Raw genomic sequence first — 20661 nt, 5'->3', positions numbered from 1 at the left:
GGGAAGCCCGGTAGGAACTGGAGTCACTTGGCGGGTGTCATGGAAACTGCCTTCGTGGAGAGTGGAGAGTAACGAGGAGCTTTGGTTTCACCATTGGGGATGGATTTTCTTCACTGGGGAGGGGAGGATACAAAGAGCAGAAAAGTTACACCTGCTGATAAAGAGGCACGTGGACCGATGTTTCGCATTCTGGCATTCACTTGCTAACGCTTTCCTCTAGATCTCAATATCTCTAAAATGGGTACAATATTTTTCATCTGCCTACCTCTTAGAGAACATGTTTTATTTACTTATATTTTTATTTGAAGTATCGTTGCTGTACAGTATTATATGTTACAGGTGTCCAGTATAACGATTCACAATTTTTAAAGGTTTTATTTCATTTATAGTTATTATAAAGTATTGGCTATATTCCCTATGTTGTACAAGATATCCTTATAGCTTATTTTATACCTAATAGTTTGTACCTCATTTTAAATGATGAGAAAACTTAGTAAAAATTGAGAGAACCCGCTGCCCACATAACCAAGAATATATTTATAGATGAAGGTAGAATTCTCATGGCTCGTTAAAATGATGATGGTCTCATTTTTATTTTTATTTTTTATTTTTTTTTGTGGTACGTGGGCCTCTCACTGTTGTGGCCTCTCCCATTGCAGAGCACAGGCTCCGGACGCGCAGGCCCATCGGCCATGGCTCACGGGCCCAGCCGCTCCGCAAGCATGTGGGATCCTCCCGGACCGGGGCACGAATCCGTGTCCCCTGCATCGGCAGGCGGACTCTCAACCACTGCGCCACGGTTGGGTAGGGAAGCCCCGGTCTCATTTTTAGAATGCTGTTCGTCGTCTTCACAATTTGTTCAGCTTAAAAATCAGGCAACAACTTTTGCTATATACACTCTTCTTCCCAAGAGAAAGTTTTTGATCCTCTGCCAAATAATCCCATTCCTTAAAGCCACATTGAGTTGCAGGTCCCCCTGGACTCCTATGCCTTTCTCTGAGGAGAGGAGAAAACCCATTGGCCCCCGTCAGAGAGAGCCTGCACAGTTAGCTGATAATTTTTCCCATCCCAGGGAATGTGAGAGATGATTGATTGGGGAGTCTCCTTCACAATTTTAGTGTCCTTGAAGTTTTAAATCGTCAGGTGAGAACCAACCTTTACTCTTATGGGAGGTCTCTTTACAAGGTCCTAAGTGTGGGCCTTCTAGTTCTTGTCTCCCAGGTGACCCCATTAGAGAAGCAGTTCTGGAAACTCAATAAGGGAAAGCAGCACGTGCCCACCGGCATTTCAGCAGTTTCCCAGCTTGAGTCTGAAATGAAAACCTGATGCGTTTTAGGTAGTCATTTGGTACCCTTCCAGAGAAAGGTCAGGATCGACTTTTTCAGTGATGAAACTGCAATCCAGCCATCTGTGAAATTGGACTTTACTTTTCAAACGAGGGAATGTTGTCAGCTGAGTGGGTCCTGGTCTCTGGAGGGCGCCGAAGCTCTGCCCTGCCTCTGCGATGCTGGTCTTGAGGGGAAGGGTCCAAAGATCAGCTGGGACGAGAATTAGGTGGACTATGGGAAAAGAACATGACCGTTCTTCTCAAATTATGTAATTAATTGCCAAATATGCTTTCCATTGCTAATCTTTCAGTTGAAGTGGTTTGTTGGAGGGCACAGGTTTAGACTTTCTGGGACCACCTATATGCTTCTGGAAAGACGTGCGTCATAGCTAAGTATTCTCCTTATGGATAAAAAATGTAGCTGTGTGAAAGACAAACAAGGAAAGGCTTAATGGGAGGGCACTTGCCTTCTAAATCCCACAGTTTGGGGCCAATATTTTCCCCCTCAAAGATGCCCATGACAGAATGAGAGCAAGACATACCCTTTACCAATGACCTAAATGAAAAATTGTTAGAGAAATTAAAAATAAATTTACCATATGCACACATCCCTTGCCCCCAGCATGAATCTAGTGAAAACCTCTTTAGGACTGAACTGAAGTGTACCTTTGCATTATCTAGGGGAAAGAAAGGTTTTCTAAGCTTGTGCAGCATCTGCTACCGTTGTCCCAAGCCTAAGGGGGATGGTAAAATAGGACAGATCTGCTGGGCCACTGAGGCCCCAAACAGGGCTACCTGCTGGGGCCTGCGGGACAGGAGCGACTGACAGCCTGATTCATTTCACACGGCATCTTGAAGGCTCCCCACTTGCGCAGGTCCTGAGGTTTGTGCAGTAGCTCACACGGCTTAACTCGAGGCTCACGATTACTCTACTCCACACACACATACACACTTAACAGGCAAAAGGGAGGAGAACAGCTTGGAAGATAACAGTCAGCACTCCCCAAAATGGGGTGTAGCAGCCCTCGGCACCAGCACCTCCTGGCAACTGCTAGAAATACAAATTCTCAGACCTTACTGGTTCCAGATCTGGGGGTGGGGTGGAAATGCGTTAAACGAGTCCTGCACGTGATCTGATGCGTGCCGGAGTTTGAGAGGCCACGACCTAGATGACCCAGGTAACTTACAGCTTTTTGGAAGATGACTAAATTTTATGAGATGATATGGAAATTCATTCCTAAGGTCTGAAGTTCTTCCCATCCTCCTGATTGTAGAAACTGATGAAGGCAGTGGTTTCCCCAAGCCTTTCCTATCCTTTTTCTGGGGTGTCATTAGGTATTCCACTAGAGAAAGATCGCACAGCCCAATGAGTCTGGGATATGACTGGGTTAAAAAAAAAAAAAAAAAAGTGAAACGGTTTTTCCTGCAGAACTCCTATGAGTCTTTAATATGCTGTTTGTTTTGAACCTTCAAGAGGAGGATGTAGAATTTCCCGAACCTGCTTGATCATGGAACTCTCATTTCTGGGAACATCTCCTAGAACTAATTAATGGTCTAGGGAAAACAGTTATCCACAGCTCACCTAAGCTGCTTCCCGATTCGTGAGAATGCCCCAAAGAACACAGGAAAATGAAACATGCCTGGAAAGAAACAAAATGCTTAAGGAAAAAGAGGTTTTGTTTTGAAAACCTAAGGTACCAGGAAAATGCTATAGATTTTAAATCCTAAAGGTTGAAGACTGGAGTATTCCAAACTTCAAATTGTTTAATAATTATGTTATTGGCAAATACGCAAAGACAAACATTAAGGCCATGACAACTTTCTTCCCATGGAAATATGATCTAGCACACAGCACTCTGGGCAGGAACCTCCAGACGCTTGGACACAGAGCGATAAGAATAAAAACATTTATTGAGTGCTTACTCTGGACCAGACACTTCTCTGAATATTTTAGAGTTCTTTCATCCTGAAAGCAATCCTAGGAGGAGCTAGGTATAATCGTTACCCCTTTTACGCGGGAAGCACGACTCAGTTTCTGTCCTCCCCAGGGCCACACAGTTGGGTGTGGGGAAGGCAGGATTCACCACCCGGCCGTCTGCGCTCCGATTACAATGCTGTGCTACTCAAACTTGCTGCTTGAGATCGTGGAGTGCAGTTGGCAAACAAAAGCCAGGAAAAGCTAAACAATACAAGGCAAGGTGTGAGGATGTTCAGGTGAACGGTCCAAGCCACAGACACGTCTTTCTGGCTTTGGAGGATAGAGGCGTTTTGTTTCTCAGGACCATCGATGAAACTGGTTCTGGAAAATGTTTTATTAGAAAGTCTTTCAGAGGCAATCGCGCCTATTGACTCAAGAAGGGGTTTTTTGTTTTTCATTGAAGTGTAGTTGGTTTACAATGTTGTGTTAGTTTCAGATGTACAGCACCGTGATTCAGTTATGTATTCTTTTTCAGATTCCTTCCCCCTATAGGTTATTACAAAATATTGTATAGTTCCCTGTGCTGTACAGGTCCTTGTTTATCTATTTTATACATAGTAGTGTGTATATGTTAATCCCAAACTCCTAATTTATCTCTCCCTCCCCCAGCCCCTTTCCCATTTGGTAACTATAAGTTTCTTTTCTATGTCTGTAAGTCTGTTTTTCTTTTGTAAATAACTTCATTTGTATCCTATTTTAGATTCTGCATTATAAGTGGTATCACATGGTGTTTATTTTTCTCTAACTTACTTCACTTAGAATGATAATCTCTAGGTCCATCCATGTTGCTGCAAATGGTATTATTTCATTCTTCTTTGATGGCTGGGTAATATTCCATTTGCGCGTGTGTGTGTGTGTATATATATAAATATATATACACACACACACATACATGCCGTATCTTCTTTATCCACTTCTCTGTTGATGGACACTTAGGTTGCTTCCGTGTCTTGGCTGTTGTGAATAGTGCTGCTATGAGCACTGGGGTGCAAAGCTTCCTCAGAGAGGATGATTCTGTTGTGCTTTGCCACAAATGACATTGCGTCTTACGAGGATTATTTTCTTTTTTGCATGCCTGTATCAAAAGCGAGGTTAAAGGCTCGTTTGGCAAAGGTGGTTGAACTCCAGTTGGCAAGTTGACCCTGTGCTCAGAGCTGAGAATGGAGAAATGGTTACAGGTGTACCTCGGCCCTTGGAGTCCACAGTCTAGTTAGGGAAATAGGATCTTTGTTTTTGTTTTTATCCCCACCTTTTCCCAGAAAGGATTTAAGGGCAGCGTGGTGAGCTGTGTGTACAGGCCTCTCGTTATTCACACACTGTACAGATGCTGTGAAATGTCAAGTGTTGATATAAAAGCAAGTTAGTCACCTGAGCTTTGGGCTCTGGGCCCGGGTTCAACGGCACGGGCATCGTGATGGGTAACTCGGCCACAGTCAGTTGGCCAAGAACGCGGACTTCACCCCGTGTGCCATTTGCTTCTGCCTACGGCGCCCACCCTGCTGGGCCAGTGAGAGGTTGGGACTGAATGGCTCCCAACTGACAGGCCCTTCCTGTCACTTCAGATGTTTAATGAGCCTGTGCTCTCAGGGCTGGGGGTGGTTATCACAGTGGCAGACAACCCACCCACGAGTTAGGTGATACTGAGTTGAAAGCCTTTTAATCAGATACTTGGAATTCCTCAGACTTCTCCCGGATTTAGTTTTCTTTTTATCAACTTGATTGCATTTCATCGAGCCTTCACTGCTGTGCTGTGTGGCCAGGCAGAGGGGTGCTGGCGCAGCGCTCATTACTGCTGTATCTCAGGCCAGAGGCCTCACATCATCGGGCTGTCACCTGAATTGTCTGTCCTGGTAGGATCTACAGACGGGTCAACAAAAGAGGGAGGCAAAGGCAGGACACAGCTTAACAGCACAGGCTCTGGAGCCTGCAAAGTGCCGAGTCAGAATCCTGGCTTGGCCATTTCCTTGCTGGAAGACTTGGCAGTCCTGTAACCTCTCTAAACCTCAGTTTCCACATCCATAAAACTGATGATTGTAACACCTGGATCCTGTAGGGTTATGGTGAGGATTACATGAGACGATGTATGTGACCCATCTGTACAGTGGCAGGTACAATGGTGTTCACTTAAAAAAGAAAAAAAAACTATCGTCACTATTACAGTTAAGACGTGATTAGCCAGGGTTGAGATAACGCGTGTTGTGGAGGAAGCAGCTGCAGTCTCTGTGCAAACCGTTGGTAAACTGTCGTGGACCATGTACAAACTTTCCCATTGTAACGGTGACTGGGGGTCCTAACTGCCAAGTCACTGAGGTTGGGGCTCTAGTAGCTCAGCCAGCACTCTGCCGTCTCCCTTCCAGCCTGTGACTGCGACCCCAGGGGCATCGAGACACCGCAGTGTGACCAGTCCACCGGCCAGTGTGTCTGCGTCGAGGGTGTGGAGGGTCCACGCTGTGACAAGTGCACTCGGGGGTACTCGGGCGTCTTCCCCGACTGCGTGCCCTGCCACCAGTGCTTTGCTGTTTGGGACGTGATCATCGCCGAGCTGACCAACAGGACCCGGAAGTTCCTGGAGAAGGCCAAGGCCTTGAAGATCAGTGGCGTGATTGGGCCTTACCGGGAGACCGTGGACTCGGTGGAGAAGAAAGTCAATGAGATCAGAGACGTCCTGGCCCAGAGCCCAGCCGCCGAGCCGTTGAAGAACGTCGGGAACCTCTTTGAGGAAGCAGAGTAAGTAGCTGATGGACCAGAGTAACAGCTCACGATGCTGTTTCCACCCGATGAATCCACCGTGTGGCCCTTCCACCGGGAGGCATGGTTAGTGCTGTGAGTGAAAACAGGTAACTGGGCCATTCGTTTTCCTGCACTCACTGCTCTGGGCATGGGGGTGAGTGGACGCTGGCTCATTGCTGGGGACCAGAGTCGCAGAGATTGCAGTGCAAAATGTGTGAACGTTGTATTCAGCACCCTTCTCTGCAAACAGTACTCTCGGCCAATAGAATGGCAAGGATGCTGGATTCAGGGACAGAGGATCCGTAACAGAGTCACAGCTGGGTCACTTGCTAGGCTTGTGAACTTGAATGACTTGCTCATTTCTAAGCCTCTCTCTTCTCTCCTGCGGAGGAGGGAGGATAGTATTTACCTTTCCCTGACAGAGTAACAAAAGGACTGACCTACGAAATGGTAAGGTAATTGCAGAGAACAGTATGAATTATTATATGTTTTGCTACTACCAGGGAAAGTCCGTTACCACAAATAAGACTCTTATTTATAGGTTATTTGCACTCATCAGCTGCTGGTCCACTAGAGCAGTGCTTCATTCATCTAATTATAACAAATTCTCTGTGATGAAAATTCCTCTTCTTAGCCCTTCTCTGGGTAATCATCTCTCTAATTGTAAAGTGTGTATTTTGCCAGTAGAAGCAGAGAGAACTGAGCAAAGTGGTGCTGAACTTCCTCCCAGCCAGTCATCTTTCCTGCTCTCAAACATTGCAACTCCCTTTGCCAAAAAGGACCCCCCCGCCCCGACCCAAAACAGCATAATAAGGTCTAGGCTAAAGGACAAAACAGGAAAAGGGTAAGAAGCATTTGTTTCCCCCAATGCTATGGGTTTTTATTGTAGACTCACCATTTGGCATGAGCGAGTGGGTTGACTCATGGCTAAGTTCTACACATTAAGGCGATATTATATCATGACAGAACTACGGTAACATTTTTGTGTGATGGGACTTTTAATCCGCACCTCTAAGAAGTGAGATGGCCTTTTTATCTCAGCGCTGTGTATGAGAAGCAGGAAGCTAACCGCTGATATTAGCTCAAGTACCTTGCAGGAGGTCCTTTCTAGACCTTCTAGATTTTTTTTTTTTTTTTTTTTTTTTCTCTGTGGTACGCGGGCCTCTCACTGTTGTGGCCTCTCCCGTTGCGGAGCACAGGCTCCGGACGCACAGGCTCAGCGGCCATGGCTCACGGGCCCAGCCGCTCCGCGGCATGTGGGATCTTCCCGGACCGGGGCACGAACCCGTATCCCCTGCATCGGCAGGCGGGTTCTTAACCACTGCGCCACCAGGGAAGCCCGACCTTCTAGATTTAAAGTAACTGGTCCCTTGATTTCAAGCCTCAGAGCTCATGGCTAAGATCATGCGGTTGACCAGGGTGTTAGGCGATGTCTGATGTGGGGCCATAATGCACTTAGTGAGGAATTCAACCTCACTAAAAAGACCGTGGTACAGCTCAGCCTTCTTACATGTAGCGATAACGAGCTGTGGGTATCCAGCAAGAGGCTGCCGGAAGAGCGACTCCCCTCCTCAGACAGCCCTGGTCCTATCTTCACTCTCCACCTACTCAGACAGATTGGAATCACCTTGGGAACACCAATTTCATCAATCTTTTTTCAACACCGTATCCAGGGACGCATGGTCTAGGATCCAAAGGGGCATTATTTACAAATATACAACGTGAGATTTGACTTTGTGAAATTGTAACATTGTAAGAGACCTGAGGAGAAATGAAAGCTGTGAATCAACCGATTAATAAAAGCAAAGCACTGAAAAAAAAAAAAAGCTAGCCTCAGGAAAAGAGCCATCAGGTTTACAAAATGTAACTTAACCCACAAATCCTTTTAAGCACTTTTTCTTTGAGTCGGGTCATGGTATTCTCTCAGCCTTAAACATCATTTTTTGACTGGCCCCCAACCTTTCAGCATCTGCATTTTCCCAGTTTTTTGTACGAGTATATTCCTGAGAAGACAATGATACTGAGTTAGGTGATACTCAGGGGTAAGGTCTTCTCAAATATTCCTTTCTTTGAGATACATACACACAGGCACACTGTATATATGAGTAATTTACAAACAGATGCCTGAAGTACAGCTTTGGAGACAGGAAGATACAGAACAAAATGCAGTTGGGTTTAGATTCCAAGGGAAACACTGTGAAAGCTAAATGGCTATCATATTCCATCTTACTGGTGCCACCTTCTTTCTCCGGAAAAACTAAAGGGTTGCTCTGTTGGTGGAAGGAGGAGGCTCCTCTGACGAGACGTGGCTTGAAGGGGGTCGGGTATGGAAAGCTCCTCTGGGTCGCTCCCACTGTCTTCCTGGTGGCGGTGGGGCTTGCTTTCTGAATGTCCCATCTCGAAGGAGATCCCAGAGGTGCACGTGAGAGCATTTTTGGTGGGTGGCTGGGAGGCATAATTGTACACTGGAGTCACTTACATTTTTCGAGTTTGTGGGACTGTATGGGCTTGAAGCTGCTTACGTACAGAGCTGGTACCCCATGCTCTGGATCTGTGCTCACGTTACATCAGACATTCGAAATCCCTCCTGTAGTCCATCCGCCACACACAGCTGAGTGGTGCTGCTGTGTTTTTCTTCAAAGTCTTGAAGAAAGAAAAATTGTTAGATTTAACGGTCTCTTAACGATAAGAATAAAACCAGTACTTAAATTATTACAGACTACTGAATCGGTCTGAAATTACAGAGTAATAGATAAAAGTATTAGTAGAAAATGTAAAATTGAGACTTCAGGTTTTCCCTTTGGTTTATTTTCCTTAAGTGAATTTGCCCTCCTCTTTACAGGAAACTAACCAAAGATGTTACAGAAAAGATGGCTCAAGTAGAAGTAAATTTATCTGACACAGCTACGCAAAACAACAGCACGGCCAGAGAACTAGATGCTCTACAGACAGAAGCAGAAAGGCTGGATAACACAGTGAAAGAGCTTGCTGAACAACTGGAATTTATCAAAAATTCAGATATTCGGGGTGAGCATTTTTTTGTGCAAATACTTAATCCTGGGCAATGGATTTTACCACCTGTGCAACCTTTTAATAGAGCACTTTCAGAAGAAAATTAAGTGCTTTGTAATCATTTTTAAGCTTTTTCTTCATTGAGACTCTGGCACAAATGAGGATTGAAGTCCCCATTTTACAAACATGGGGCCTGGGGCACAGAAGGGGCTGCGCGTTGCAAGCAGTGGTTGTTGCGTTACAACGGCACGTGTTCCGATTTAAAAATTTTTTTTTCCAGTTAGTGGTTTACCTCCTTGGCTTCTCTTGGAAACGGGCTCTTGTAAAAAGTTAAGAAATTAAGTTGATACTTCACATCGTTTTGTATTCAAGAATGTTACTTGGTCAGGAAATCACATTTACAAATCGTTTATTGGTATCGTAGGCCATATTATAGGACCTTCCCTCCCCAAAGCAAAAGAAAGTGAAAAACGTGTCAGATCACCCTATCCATCCTGCTTTATGCATGACTGCTTATTTTTTTGGCTAGATCCTTAAAGCCAAAACACGTCAGGCTGTTTTATGTATATAATATTAGCCATTTGAGTGGATCTAAATAGTTAAATGACTGAGAAAAGGGAAAAGTAATCTGGACATGTAATCTACAGGCTGCCTGACACCAGCTATTTAGAAAGAACTGGACGCTTGCCTGTGTGCAGGAACATCTGCATGATTGACTTAAGTTTCTAATCCAGATGTGTGGCATCCTCCAGAGCCAGAGTTAGGTGCTGACGGGACAAAGTGTATTCATTGATCATGAGAGGAAAGTTATATTTCTTCATAAAGATTTTATTCCTTGAATTTTAAAACAAAACCATACGGTCAGTTTAGACGCGAAATACAACCGTTGCTGGACGGGGAGATCCAGTCCAAGGGGATTAACTATGGGCAATTTCATTTCATGCCCTAGGCGCCTTGGACAGCATCACCAAGTATTTCCAGATGTCTCTCGAGGCAGAGGAGCGCGTGAACGCTTCCACCACAGATTCCAGTGGCACCGTGGAGCAGTCGGCCCGCACCCGGGACAGAGTGGAAGCCTTGATGTTGGAGCGGGAGTCCCAGTTCAGGGAGAAACAGGAGGAGCAGGCCCGCCTTCTGGATGAACTGGCAGGCAAACTACAAAGTCTTGACCTTTCAGCTGCTGCCGAAATGGTAAGGTTTGAGGGTTTGGCCGCAAGGCTGCCATGCTACAGGAGAAAGACACCCTGCTTTGTCTTTAACATTGTCCACTTTGCAAATGAGTCGGCAGGAGGGAACCTCCCCAGCTCAGTCTCTAGCCCCCTCTGGGGTATCCGGGACCAAGCCAGATTAAACACAACGGTGTGTGGGTTTCCTCTCTCCTAGAGGTTTCTCTGTGGTACAACCAAGAATCAGGACTATTATCCCAAGGCTGCTGAATCGAGTCACTGCCTTCTTATCTAAACTGGATCCTTTTTACACTGCGGACATTTTTTAGTTTGTTCTGATTTGAAGTGCAAACTCCATCTCAGTGGAGCAATTGAGAATCATTCTGGGAGAGACTTCTTAAAAAAATTAAAGGGCGCTAAAGAATTTTTTTTCGTGGGTGGGTGGGTGTTAGTTAAGATGTTGCTTTGTTCCAGTAACTTTACCTAGTGAAGCCCAGCCTAGGAAGTGGATTCATTTCCCGGAAGCTTTTAAAAAGTAACTCTGAAGCCAAATGGAATTGAGTAGTGAGTTCAATGAAAATCAGGCAGAAAACCAAAAAAAAAAAAAAAAAGACAAACTAAGCCTGTTTCTTCCTCTTGCTCCCTTATTGTTTTTCATGGAAGAATACCTATCTGAGAGACTTTGGAGGACGTTTTTATATTCTGTACCTTTATTTTATAAGGCTTCTGCTCTCCTTAGCTTAGAACAGAGGGTCAGTACAAGGAGGAAGGTGGGTTCCTAGGAAGCTGTGAGTTCAGGCTTCACTACAATTTTGTCTTAGTAACAGTCCCCCACCCTCTCAGCCTCCCCCCCACCTTCTCCAAAATAGACAAAAACACTGTGCTTTATAATTAATGCCTACAAGGTTGTATTTTCATTTTCTTAGGAAACTTGATGGCATCTAATGGAAATAGGGAGTTAGAAGATCTCCTGTTACAATTTCTTACAATTTCTTTAATAGAGAGAGAGGCCTAGGTCAATGTGTAATCGCGCCTGAGACAAAGCCATCACGCGTGAGTGTGAAATCCCCCACCTTGTCTTCCTTCCTTTCGGTATATTGGCTCCTTCCTTATAGTCATCACAAACAAAATCTCTCCAAACTAAAATGAAAAGCAGGTAAGCATGCTAAAGGATGTTTGCTGTGCAGCAGAGGATGTCTTGGGAGCGGGTGGCTGCAGCGGGTGCCTCTGGCCGCAGGAGCGGGAGCCCTGCCCTGGGCCTGCTTTCCGTCAGGGGCGTGGCCCAGGAACAGCCTACGCTCTTTCCATCTCCCACTCTGTGTGTGTGTTAATGATCCTGTGAGAGTTCCCTTTAGAGAGTCCATACCACCATTTCTCGTGTAGAAAGATTTTTGCTCCTTTGTGTTTTTCATGTACCTTTGGTTCTTTGTCTGTGTATATTTACTTAGACCCATGCTGGTTTTAAGCCTGCCAGGCTGCTGAAATAAAACAGAGCTTTTAGTGTGCTGTCAGATAGTTTTTAGAAAGTATCCCTAAGGTCTTAACGCATCTCTTCTTGATTAAGGCTCATGTGCTTGTACAGCATGCAGAATAAACGTTATTTTCTGCAGCTTTTTATGTGCTGTAAACCAGACACATGTATTATTTTGAGATATAAGGGGATAATTATTACCAAACTATTTGGTTAAACAGTTGACTGTATTTATTCAAAAACTACTCTTTTACTTATTAAAAGGAGTACTTGTTTGGGAATATCCTGTTAACTGTTTTTCACTGTAGTATAGCTTTTGCCTCTTTTCAACATGAGCATTTTCCACAAAAGGATAGCTCTAAATGTGATTTTTCTTCCTGCTCAGCCTTTTCCATCACATAGCAATCTTGTAATTCATGAATTTGCTGTGTCTATTCTACAACCAAGCCCTGGTCTTTGGAAGTTTCTGGTAGATAAGAAAGGCGGCGTCTGGCAGGGCCATTGGGAGGTTATTTGGAAAAGTTACACGTGTACTTTTGTCTTCTCTCTTCCTCTCCCATGTGGAATGTTCCCCCACTTCACCTGCTCAAATCCCACAAGCCAACACTCCTTCCCAAACTACAGTAATACTCAGTGGTCTCTGCTTTGCCTGCCTTCCTTCGTACTTGCAGCATCTGACCTATTCTTGGCTGTTTTACCTAGAATGATCTTGTCTTCCTTACTAGATGGGAAATTACTAAAAGGCCCGATAATGGGCCTTTTATATCACCCTTTTCACCAAAACAGTTATTAACATGATGCTAGGTCTAAAGAAGGTTCTCTTTTTTTTTTGGTAAACCCTACCAGTTAGGAGAAAGGGGATGGGACACATTCTTTGGCTTTCATATTGGCCGACTTCAGCTTGATGCAGCAGATAACATTTGTACCCTGCACTGAACCCATATGGCATTCCAGTTCATTAGGGCAGAAGGTATTGATGCAGGGCTGTAAATCACTGTTTCCTTGGAAATAAGCAGGTTAGCTCACCCCTGAGCTCTCTGCCCCGCTCTATCCTGAACACTGTTTTCAAGCGCCCTCGCTGAGGACCACCTACACGCTCTCTGGGGCCACTCCGGCCCTGCCCAGCTGTTGGCTGCAGTGGACTCACTCTGCACCCCGTGCTTGTTCCTTGGCTCGCTGCAGACATGTGGAACACCTCCAGGAGCCTCCTGTTCCGAGACCGAATGTGGCGGCCCCAACTGCAGAACTGACGAAGGACAGAAGCAATGTGGGGGGCCTGGCTGTGGCGGGCTGGTCACAGTCGCACACGGCGCCTGGCAGAAAGCCATGGACTTTGACCGAGATGTCCTGAGTGCCCTGGCTGAGGTGGAACGGCTCTCCAAGATGGTAATTCAACGACGGGCTGTTTCTGTTTGTTTGCTTTCTGTTATGGACTGGAGGATCTGAATGGGACAAATCAATTCCAAATGCTGACTAAAACGAAAAGGCGTCAGTTTTTGTGAGGTCAGGGAAAGAGAGGAGGAAGTTTTATTCATAGATGGTTTAAGAATCTGCTTGTTTCTCACAAAAATTTGAAATAACCATGTTACTAACTGTGGGTCCAGGGTTATGAATACCTCCAGCTGTTACTTCAATTGAGCCTTAGACTAATGAACATCTTATACACCACCACATGTTTTGGAGGAATTAAAAACAACTAGAAAAATATTTTATATGCTAGCCGTAGCTATGGTTAAGACTGTTGTACAGGATCCTATTGGTATAGTGAATACTTTGTCTACACAGGAATATAATATGGTTGAATGGGAGATGTCTGTTTCTAAAAGCTGTGACTCCAAATACTTAAGTTTTTCGACATTTTCTGGACCATTTATAATATTCTCGTCTGTTTTAGGAAGTGACATTGTTCCACGGGTATTTTATTCCCCATACGTAGGTCTCTGAAGCAAAACTGAGGGCAGATGAGGCAAAACAGAGTGCTCAAGATGTTCTGTTGAAAACCAATGCTACCAAAGAAAAAGTGGACAAGAGCAACGAGGATCTGAGAAATCTGATCAAGCAAATCAGGAACTTCTTGACCCGTAAGGAACTTTTTCATTTTACTTTTAAACATCTGTTCCTGTCTTAGAATATACAACAGTTTTTTAAGAGTGTTTGAGAGGCCGTAATTCAAATCTGCATCGTAGATAAAATCAAATTCTTTCAGGGAATAAAATACTTCCAAATTTTTAAATGTATCTGTAGGTAAATAACTTCTAATTTATGCCGATATAACACACCCGATGTGATACCCAAGTAACAAATCCAGAAGTCAGACATACACTATGAGAACTAAATTTGGAATGTGTGTTAGCAATTACATATAAGGTGTCATTAGAACCTTAACTAATCCTATTATTTACAGGATATTATAGTTACACAGCTCTATACCGTACGTGTTCTGTACAGAAATAGAAAGTCTCTGGGATTTGTGGTCCAGCTCGTAAATACTGCAGGTCACAGTTTGACTGTTACCAGTCAGGACACTTTTGGCCACAAGTTAACTCTCAACTGAAATGGACTTAGTCAAAAAAGGGATGTATATTATAACACACAGTAAGTTCAGTAGTAAAATAGCTCCATGGTTCTAGGATTCATACCCTTCTCCTCTTTCTGTACTGTCATTTTAAGCATATCAGCTTTGTTCTCAGGCTAGCTTCTCCCGGTTACAAGGTGGCTGCCAAAGTTCCAGATTTCACAGAAAGACAATAGTAGCTAACGGAAGAAGAGACCACCTACCTATTCCTTTGTTGTATCATTTTTAAAGGGAGGAAATCTTTCCCAGAAGCCTTTGAGAAGTCATTTCCATAAAGCTCAAGGGCCAGAAATGAGTCCCATCCCCACGTATAGATGTCCCTGGCAAATGGAAAGGGATTACCGTACTTGGCAGGCTAAGCAGTATTAATGCTGAGTTGATAAGCTCGCCTTACCTTAGAGGTTGGTACCTGAACGAAATCAGTATGCTGTTAGCAAGGAAAAAGGGAGAATGGCTAATAAGTAAGGCGCCAACAGTTATTTGCTAAGGATATCTTACGGAATATTCTGTGGAAGCCATCATTCAATCATACATTATCCTGTGCTTAAACCCTTAGGGCTCCCTTTTTATGTTCTTTCACAGTTTAAAAGAAAAAAAAAAGCCTAAATATCAATGACATATTTAAAGTTTAAACTCTGGTATGTTTTTGACCTCTTTTCACATTTGACATTTGAAACTCCATGGCGTCTTTGATAAGGCAACTATCCTGATTTTCGTGCTTCTCACTGGATTTTCTCCCTTTCTCTAGTCTCCTGAATCCAGATAATTTATTAGGAATTTCAACAATTACATCTGCATTTACAGTAGTTGCCTACCTAATTTTTCAACCTCAACTGAAAGTCTTCATTGCCCTTGAGGATCAAGACCCAGCTTTTTTACCCTGGCCTCTATCGTTTTCTACAATCTGAACCATTCACGTCACTCAACTTCCACATACCTTGCTCTGCCCATCTACCTCTCCAGCCAGAGATGTTCTTTGTTCTCTCAAATCCTGTTATCCTTCAAAACCTGATCAGTTCCTCACCCTCCATAGTTGTACCCAACGACCCCAGCCTCCAACCAACTCCAGTAGTACGCACTGCCTGCAGTACAGTTCCTGTGTGTAGTTCTCACCGCCCCAGCCGAGATTAAAAACTCTTAAATAGGAAGTACCTCTGTCTTGGTGTAACCCCACCATGCTGATCACAGAGTAGACGGCCAATAAGTGGTTGAATGAGTGAACCATCTATGATTTCCACCTCTTCACGGGAACATCTTTGCTTTAACAGAGGACAGTGCTGACCTGGACAGCGTAGAAGCAGTCGCTAACGAAGTGCTGAAAATGGAAATGCCCAGCACCCCACAGCAGTTACAGAACTTGACAGAAGATATTCGTGAACGAGTTGAAAGCCTTTCTCAAGTAGAGGTTATTCTACAGCAGAGTGCTGCTGACATTGCCAGAGCTGAGATGTTGTTAGAAGAAGCTCAAAGAGCCAGGTATCTGAAGCAATATTATGGCATTTACGGGGGGCTTTGTGTATCTAGCATTGAGTAAAGTATTTCTCCATGTGAGTCTCTCGGGGGTCATTTCAGGAAGGCTTTTCTGTAAAAGAAATGCTCTCTTCTGAGAGGAAGTACTTTTTTCATGTTCACATATGATATACTGTCTCATTGTTTTACTCAGCAAAAGTGCAACAGATGTTAAAGTCACTGCAGACATGGTAAAGGAAGCTCTGGAAGAAGCAGAAAAGGCCCAGATTGCAGCAGAGAAGGCAATTAAACAAGCCGATGAAGACATACAAGGAACCCAGAACCTGCTAACTTCGGTAAGAGATTACAATCATTATTACGTGTGGTTTCGAGAAAACACACGCGCATATACTCTTACCAGACAAGAAGCGCATTTGACAGTTATCTATGAAAAATCTTACAATTGAACACTAAAGGAGTCCTTTCAGTAAATCTAAACTACTCCCATAGCACAAGGTGCTAAAAGTGTCATTTTCAAGGAAGAAAAAGGATTCTAAAGAGAAACATTAAAGCCCCTTTCATTTTCATCCCCACAGAAAGCCTAAGAAAGATAAAAAGTTTCCTGTTCCTTCAAGGAATCACACAGATTCTATTTAGTATGAGGCACACTCTTTATATCCAGTTTTAGAACATCTCTGGCTAGAGAGAGAGGATGAACAGAGCCACGTTTTGCAGCCCAAAAGCAACTACATGTGAGGCCGGTGCCTCAAGATTTATGAGGTGATCATTAACAAAAACTTCGTGATCATTCACAAAACGTCTGCTTCTAACACCCAGTTTTAGAGGAACCTAATAGAGCTCTTACAGCTAAATAATCTGTTTTGTTCAGAATGCATGGGCAAAATACCCTAGAGCCTACCAAATATTAGACACTAAGAACTTTTCACATGGGTTTATTTGTGCTTTATTCTAAAAACTTCTCTCTTAAAAGTAATGCAAACTAATTCTGTCTTATTCTTTCACTTTTCAAAAATCAGTTCTAGAGGCAAATTTTTCCTTCTAATCTTAGGAAAGTTCATTTGTTATGAAACTGGGTAAAGAAAACTGATGACTCGTTTAACCCGTCCTTATGTTCTCAGAATACACTTTGAAGTTAGATGCTCTTATTACTTGCTGCTATCCCCCTTCTCAAGCCAACGACCCCTAATGTTTAAAACCTTGGGAAATGCCTTTTCAGCCTGCTTTCCCTACCAGTAGTTGATAAAAGCCCATCTTCCCCGTATTCCATTACTCTCAGTAGAATGAAGCCGGACAGTTTGCCCAAGCCACTTTCTTACATTATGAGCAATTTAAGGCCCTTCCTTCAGGCTACTTGTTCAAGTTTAGAAAAATTATGTTTTCCCACCAGACTATGTTCTAACCCTTTCAATTACTGTTTTTTCTATCTCTAGGATTTTCAAATTTGTCACTGTGTTGTTTGTTAACATGTTAATGATTTTTAAGTGACTTAAAAAAAAATGACTGTTTTGAAAAGCCAAATGGAAACTATTAATCAAACTGTAGGTGCCAGGCCTGGCTTCTTGTTGCAAGTTAATAACGGTGGGCAGAAGTGTTTCAGGTTAACAGTAAGAAAAAACGGAGCCTTTATCTAAACCACACTAATAATGAAAGCTTGTTACAAACCATTCACCTACTTAAAACTATAAGGGTTATCTTGTAAGAATAGTCCCTAAGAATTGTTTTCTAAGTTAACTAATGGGTGAACTCTCAGATAAGAATCATTTGGTTTGAAATAGTTTTGAAATAGTTACAAATTCTATCATATGCATATACTGACCCATTAGTTATGACATTGTTATTCAGAGTAATTCTGTGGAACAGACCCATCCTTAAAGATCATTTTTCAGGAAAATTAGGTGCTCAGTGCAACTGGTTCTTCTGTTACGGCTAGCTTTAAAAACAACAACGGTTACTGATTAGTACTTCGAAATGAGAGCAAACTTACCCTCACCAGTTGCACAGATACTTTTTCCCTAAATAATTTTGAGCACTTATAGCTTCCAGTTATAACATTCCCAGACCTATGCCATCTCACAATCCTATAGTAACTTTTCAGAGTTTTCACATTCCTGATTTCCATGTCCTTTCTGAAGTACTATAACCTCTGCTACTAGAGTTTAACATTTACAGTTGACAGAAAAAAACTAGACTGGAAGTTATAATTTTTCCACCCATAATACTTCAGAGAAGTTGTCTGGATATCCCTCTACTCACAGCTGCTGCTTTGTGAACACTGCTTACGCAAACTCTGCAGGTGTTCTTAAAGTGCTTTCTCAACACATCAAGCTGCCTGGAGGTGGTTCAGTAAGGAAAAATTATACAAAAATTTCAGCCTAGACCAGCAGAAGTAGTGAAAGAATAAAGTTAATAACATGTAGCAGACACTATTTTAAACTTGGGCACTTTATACAAGCTTTCTTGACATTTCTTTTGTTCTAGAACAAATGTCATAGCAGCTTTTTAAATCTTCCTCTATCTACACTGTACTCATAGCACTTGCTACCACTTCTTGAATTAATGGCTTGCTGAATGATGACGCTTTTAGATCGAGTCTGAAACAGCAGCTTCCGAGGAAACCTTATTCAATGCCTCCCAGCGCCTCAGCGAGCTAGAGAGAAATGTGGAAGAACTTAAGCGGAAAGCTGCCCAGAATGCTGGGGAGGCAGAATACATTGAAAAAGTAGTATATACTGTGAAACAAAGTGCAGAAGATGTTAAGAAGGTAAGTAGATCTTTGTAACTTCACAGCTATGTGGATAAAGGAGCAACTAGTCTTCTCTATGCCTTCCTTGGAATTAATAAGGGACATGGACTTAAACATGGTTATTCATCAGAAACATCCCCAAGTGACCTGTTTTGAAATAGCAGTCTTCAGAGACACAGATGGAAAAGAATGGGAGTGGATATAAAAGTATCCATACACATGATGTAGGCCCTCAAATCCAAACTTGGATAAGGGTTTAGAAAAATGAAATTAACTTAGGGGTGAAGCCTTAAAATAAGCATTATTGAGCTTGTATTTCAATTAGGAAGACCTTTATGGCAAACAGTAAATTACCTGGCCCTTTGAGAAATCTTTCAAAGCAGGGTAGAAAATGCTTAAAGAATTCCTAACAGACAACAGCTAGTAGGGAACCCTTATCTCTTCTGTGCTCATCTGGAATTAACCACCTCTTGCTTCTCAGGGGATGGTACTATATTTTGCAGAGGAAAGTCTCAAGCCCAAATTTCTCACTACAAGTCAAGTGATCATTGAGACACATTTAATTTCTAAATTTCTGTAAGCAAATATTTAAAGAAACCTTTTAAAACTTTTCAGAGGAGTGTTGAAACTTCTAAATGAATAGTAGGGTGCTATAACTGACATGAAGTCGAGATTTTTCCTAGAAGTGACTGTAGCTTTTAGGCATTACATACAGGTGACTTCCCTACACCTGCGGTTTGGGGAAGAGAACAATAAGTTTACTGCCACATCTATCTTTTTTCATTGTGGTCTAGTTGCCTACAGGCCTGAGAGCGTAAATCTCCCAAGTAGTCTTCTTACAGAACATTTTGCATCAATATTAAATTTCACTGGAAATAAGAACAAAACCCCTTGACAAGAAAGTCCTCTATCAACAGAATTACTCACAACCATCTTTCCAAATCCTCATTAACTCCACTTGTGCTACAATCTGGCCCTTTCCTCCTTTTGTTAAATCTGCCTTTTCCCTCCAATTTCCTGATAGCAAGTCTCTATCAACCCTAAATTAGTCACAATCAAGATGGCCTTACTTTTTTTTTTTTTTAATTGGCTTCTTTTGATCTCTAAATATTTGGATCTCGGCAAACCTACCTCTGAGAACCCCTAATTCTCAAACTCTCCCTCCATGCATTCTCCTACGACATCTCCATAGTAAAAGTACTAACCCCCAAAGACCTACCACAACTCCAACATGTCTTTAAGATCTTTCATTTAAAAAACTCATGTCAATATTGTATCTAATTCCACTGTTTCAGGTTAACGTTTTCAGTTATTTACTACTGGGTAGCTTGAAGCCTGAGTACCCTTGGCAGTGGCCTTTAATTCAGGATGCTTGCCATGCAAGTTAATCTCATCCAAGCTTGCCATCGTTTACTAGTCTTAAATGTAACTACTGACACTATTACCTCTTTGTGCTGAAATGTGGAACTGCAGACTCTGGATGGTGAACTTGATGAAAAGTATAAGAAAGTAGAAAATATAATTGCCCAAAAAACTGAAGAGTCAGCTGATGCCAGAAGGAAAGCTGAACTGCTACAAAACGAAGCAAAAACACTTTTGGCTCAAGCAAACAGCAAGCTGCAACTCCTGAAAGGTAGATTTTTTTAGTTTATTTAAATGGTAAACATCTATTCACTCTGTCTTAAGCACTTAAGTAGCCTTCTGGGCAAAGAGGATCAGTATTTGATTTTGAGATCATCACAGTAGTGTAATTGCTCAGACCTTTTTATCTCCCACAGATTTAGAAAGAAAATATGAGGACAATCAAAAATATCTAGAAGATAAAGCTCAAGAATTAGTAAGACTGGAAGGAGAAGTCCGTTCACTCCTGAAGGATATAAGTCAGAAAGTTGCTGTTTATAGCACCTGCTTGTAACAGAGGAGGAGGAGCTATAAGTAAAAGATGGCTACAGTGTGACCAAAGCAAAATCACTACATTTAAAAAACTGACTTTTAATGTTTTTAATCGCCACATTTTTGTATGGAATTAAATAAAGTACAGTGCTTTTATATAAATGGATATTCAGAATAATTCTTAAACTGTTACTTTTCCTGATTTAGCATTCATGAATCCCTTTACCAAAGAATTTCACTGTAAAGATGGATTTTAAAGCAAGCGGATTGCCTTCATAGAGATGCTTACTTTTCTT

The 20661-nt window shown here is 42.7% G+C and overlaps 2 protein-coding genes across 2 annotated transcripts in view; one reads left to right on the top strand and one right to left on the bottom strand.

Moving 5' to 3' along the window:
* LAMB1 (laminin subunit beta 1) overlaps positions 1 to 20527 on the top strand; it is a 76774-nt gene extending 56247 nt beyond the window's left edge. The window contains exons 25-34 of the mRNA XM_059074800.2: positions 5663 to 6032; positions 8878 to 9062; positions 9997 to 10238; positions 12867 to 13070; positions 13621 to 13765; positions 15528 to 15735; positions 15923 to 16064; positions 18314 to 18490; positions 19946 to 20105; positions 20251 to 20527. Of these exons, the coding sequence (XP_058930783.1) occupies positions 5663 to 6032; positions 8878 to 9062; positions 9997 to 10238; positions 12867 to 13070; positions 13621 to 13765; positions 15528 to 15735; positions 15923 to 16064; positions 18314 to 18490; positions 19946 to 20105; positions 20251 to 20387 (1970 nt within the window). The 3' untranslated portion in view covers positions 20388 to 20527. The remainder of the gene's footprint in view (positions 1 to 5662; positions 6033 to 8877; positions 9063 to 9996; positions 10239 to 12866; positions 13071 to 13620; positions 13766 to 15527; positions 15736 to 15922; positions 16065 to 18313; positions 18491 to 19945; positions 20106 to 20250) is intronic.
* The window catches only part of DLD (dihydrolipoamide dehydrogenase), a 53063-nt gene continuing 39291 nt past the window's right edge, over positions 6890 to 20661 (bottom strand). The window contains exons 15-16 of the transcript XR_010842293.1: positions 7380 to 8678; positions 6890 to 7148 (exon numbers count right to left, since the gene is read on the bottom strand). The gene's annotated coding sequence lies outside the window, so the exon portion shown is untranslated. The remainder of the gene's footprint in view (positions 7149 to 7379; positions 8679 to 20661) is intronic.

Source organism: Kogia breviceps, chromosome 9, assembly GCF_026419965.1.
Source record: "Kogia breviceps isolate mKogBre1 chromosome 9, mKogBre1 haplotype 1, whole genome shotgun sequence".
Classification (NCBI taxonomy): Eukaryota; Metazoa; Chordata; class Mammalia; order Artiodactyla; family Physeteridae; genus Kogia; species Kogia breviceps.
This window is presented reverse-complemented; position numbering and strand designations above follow the sequence as displayed.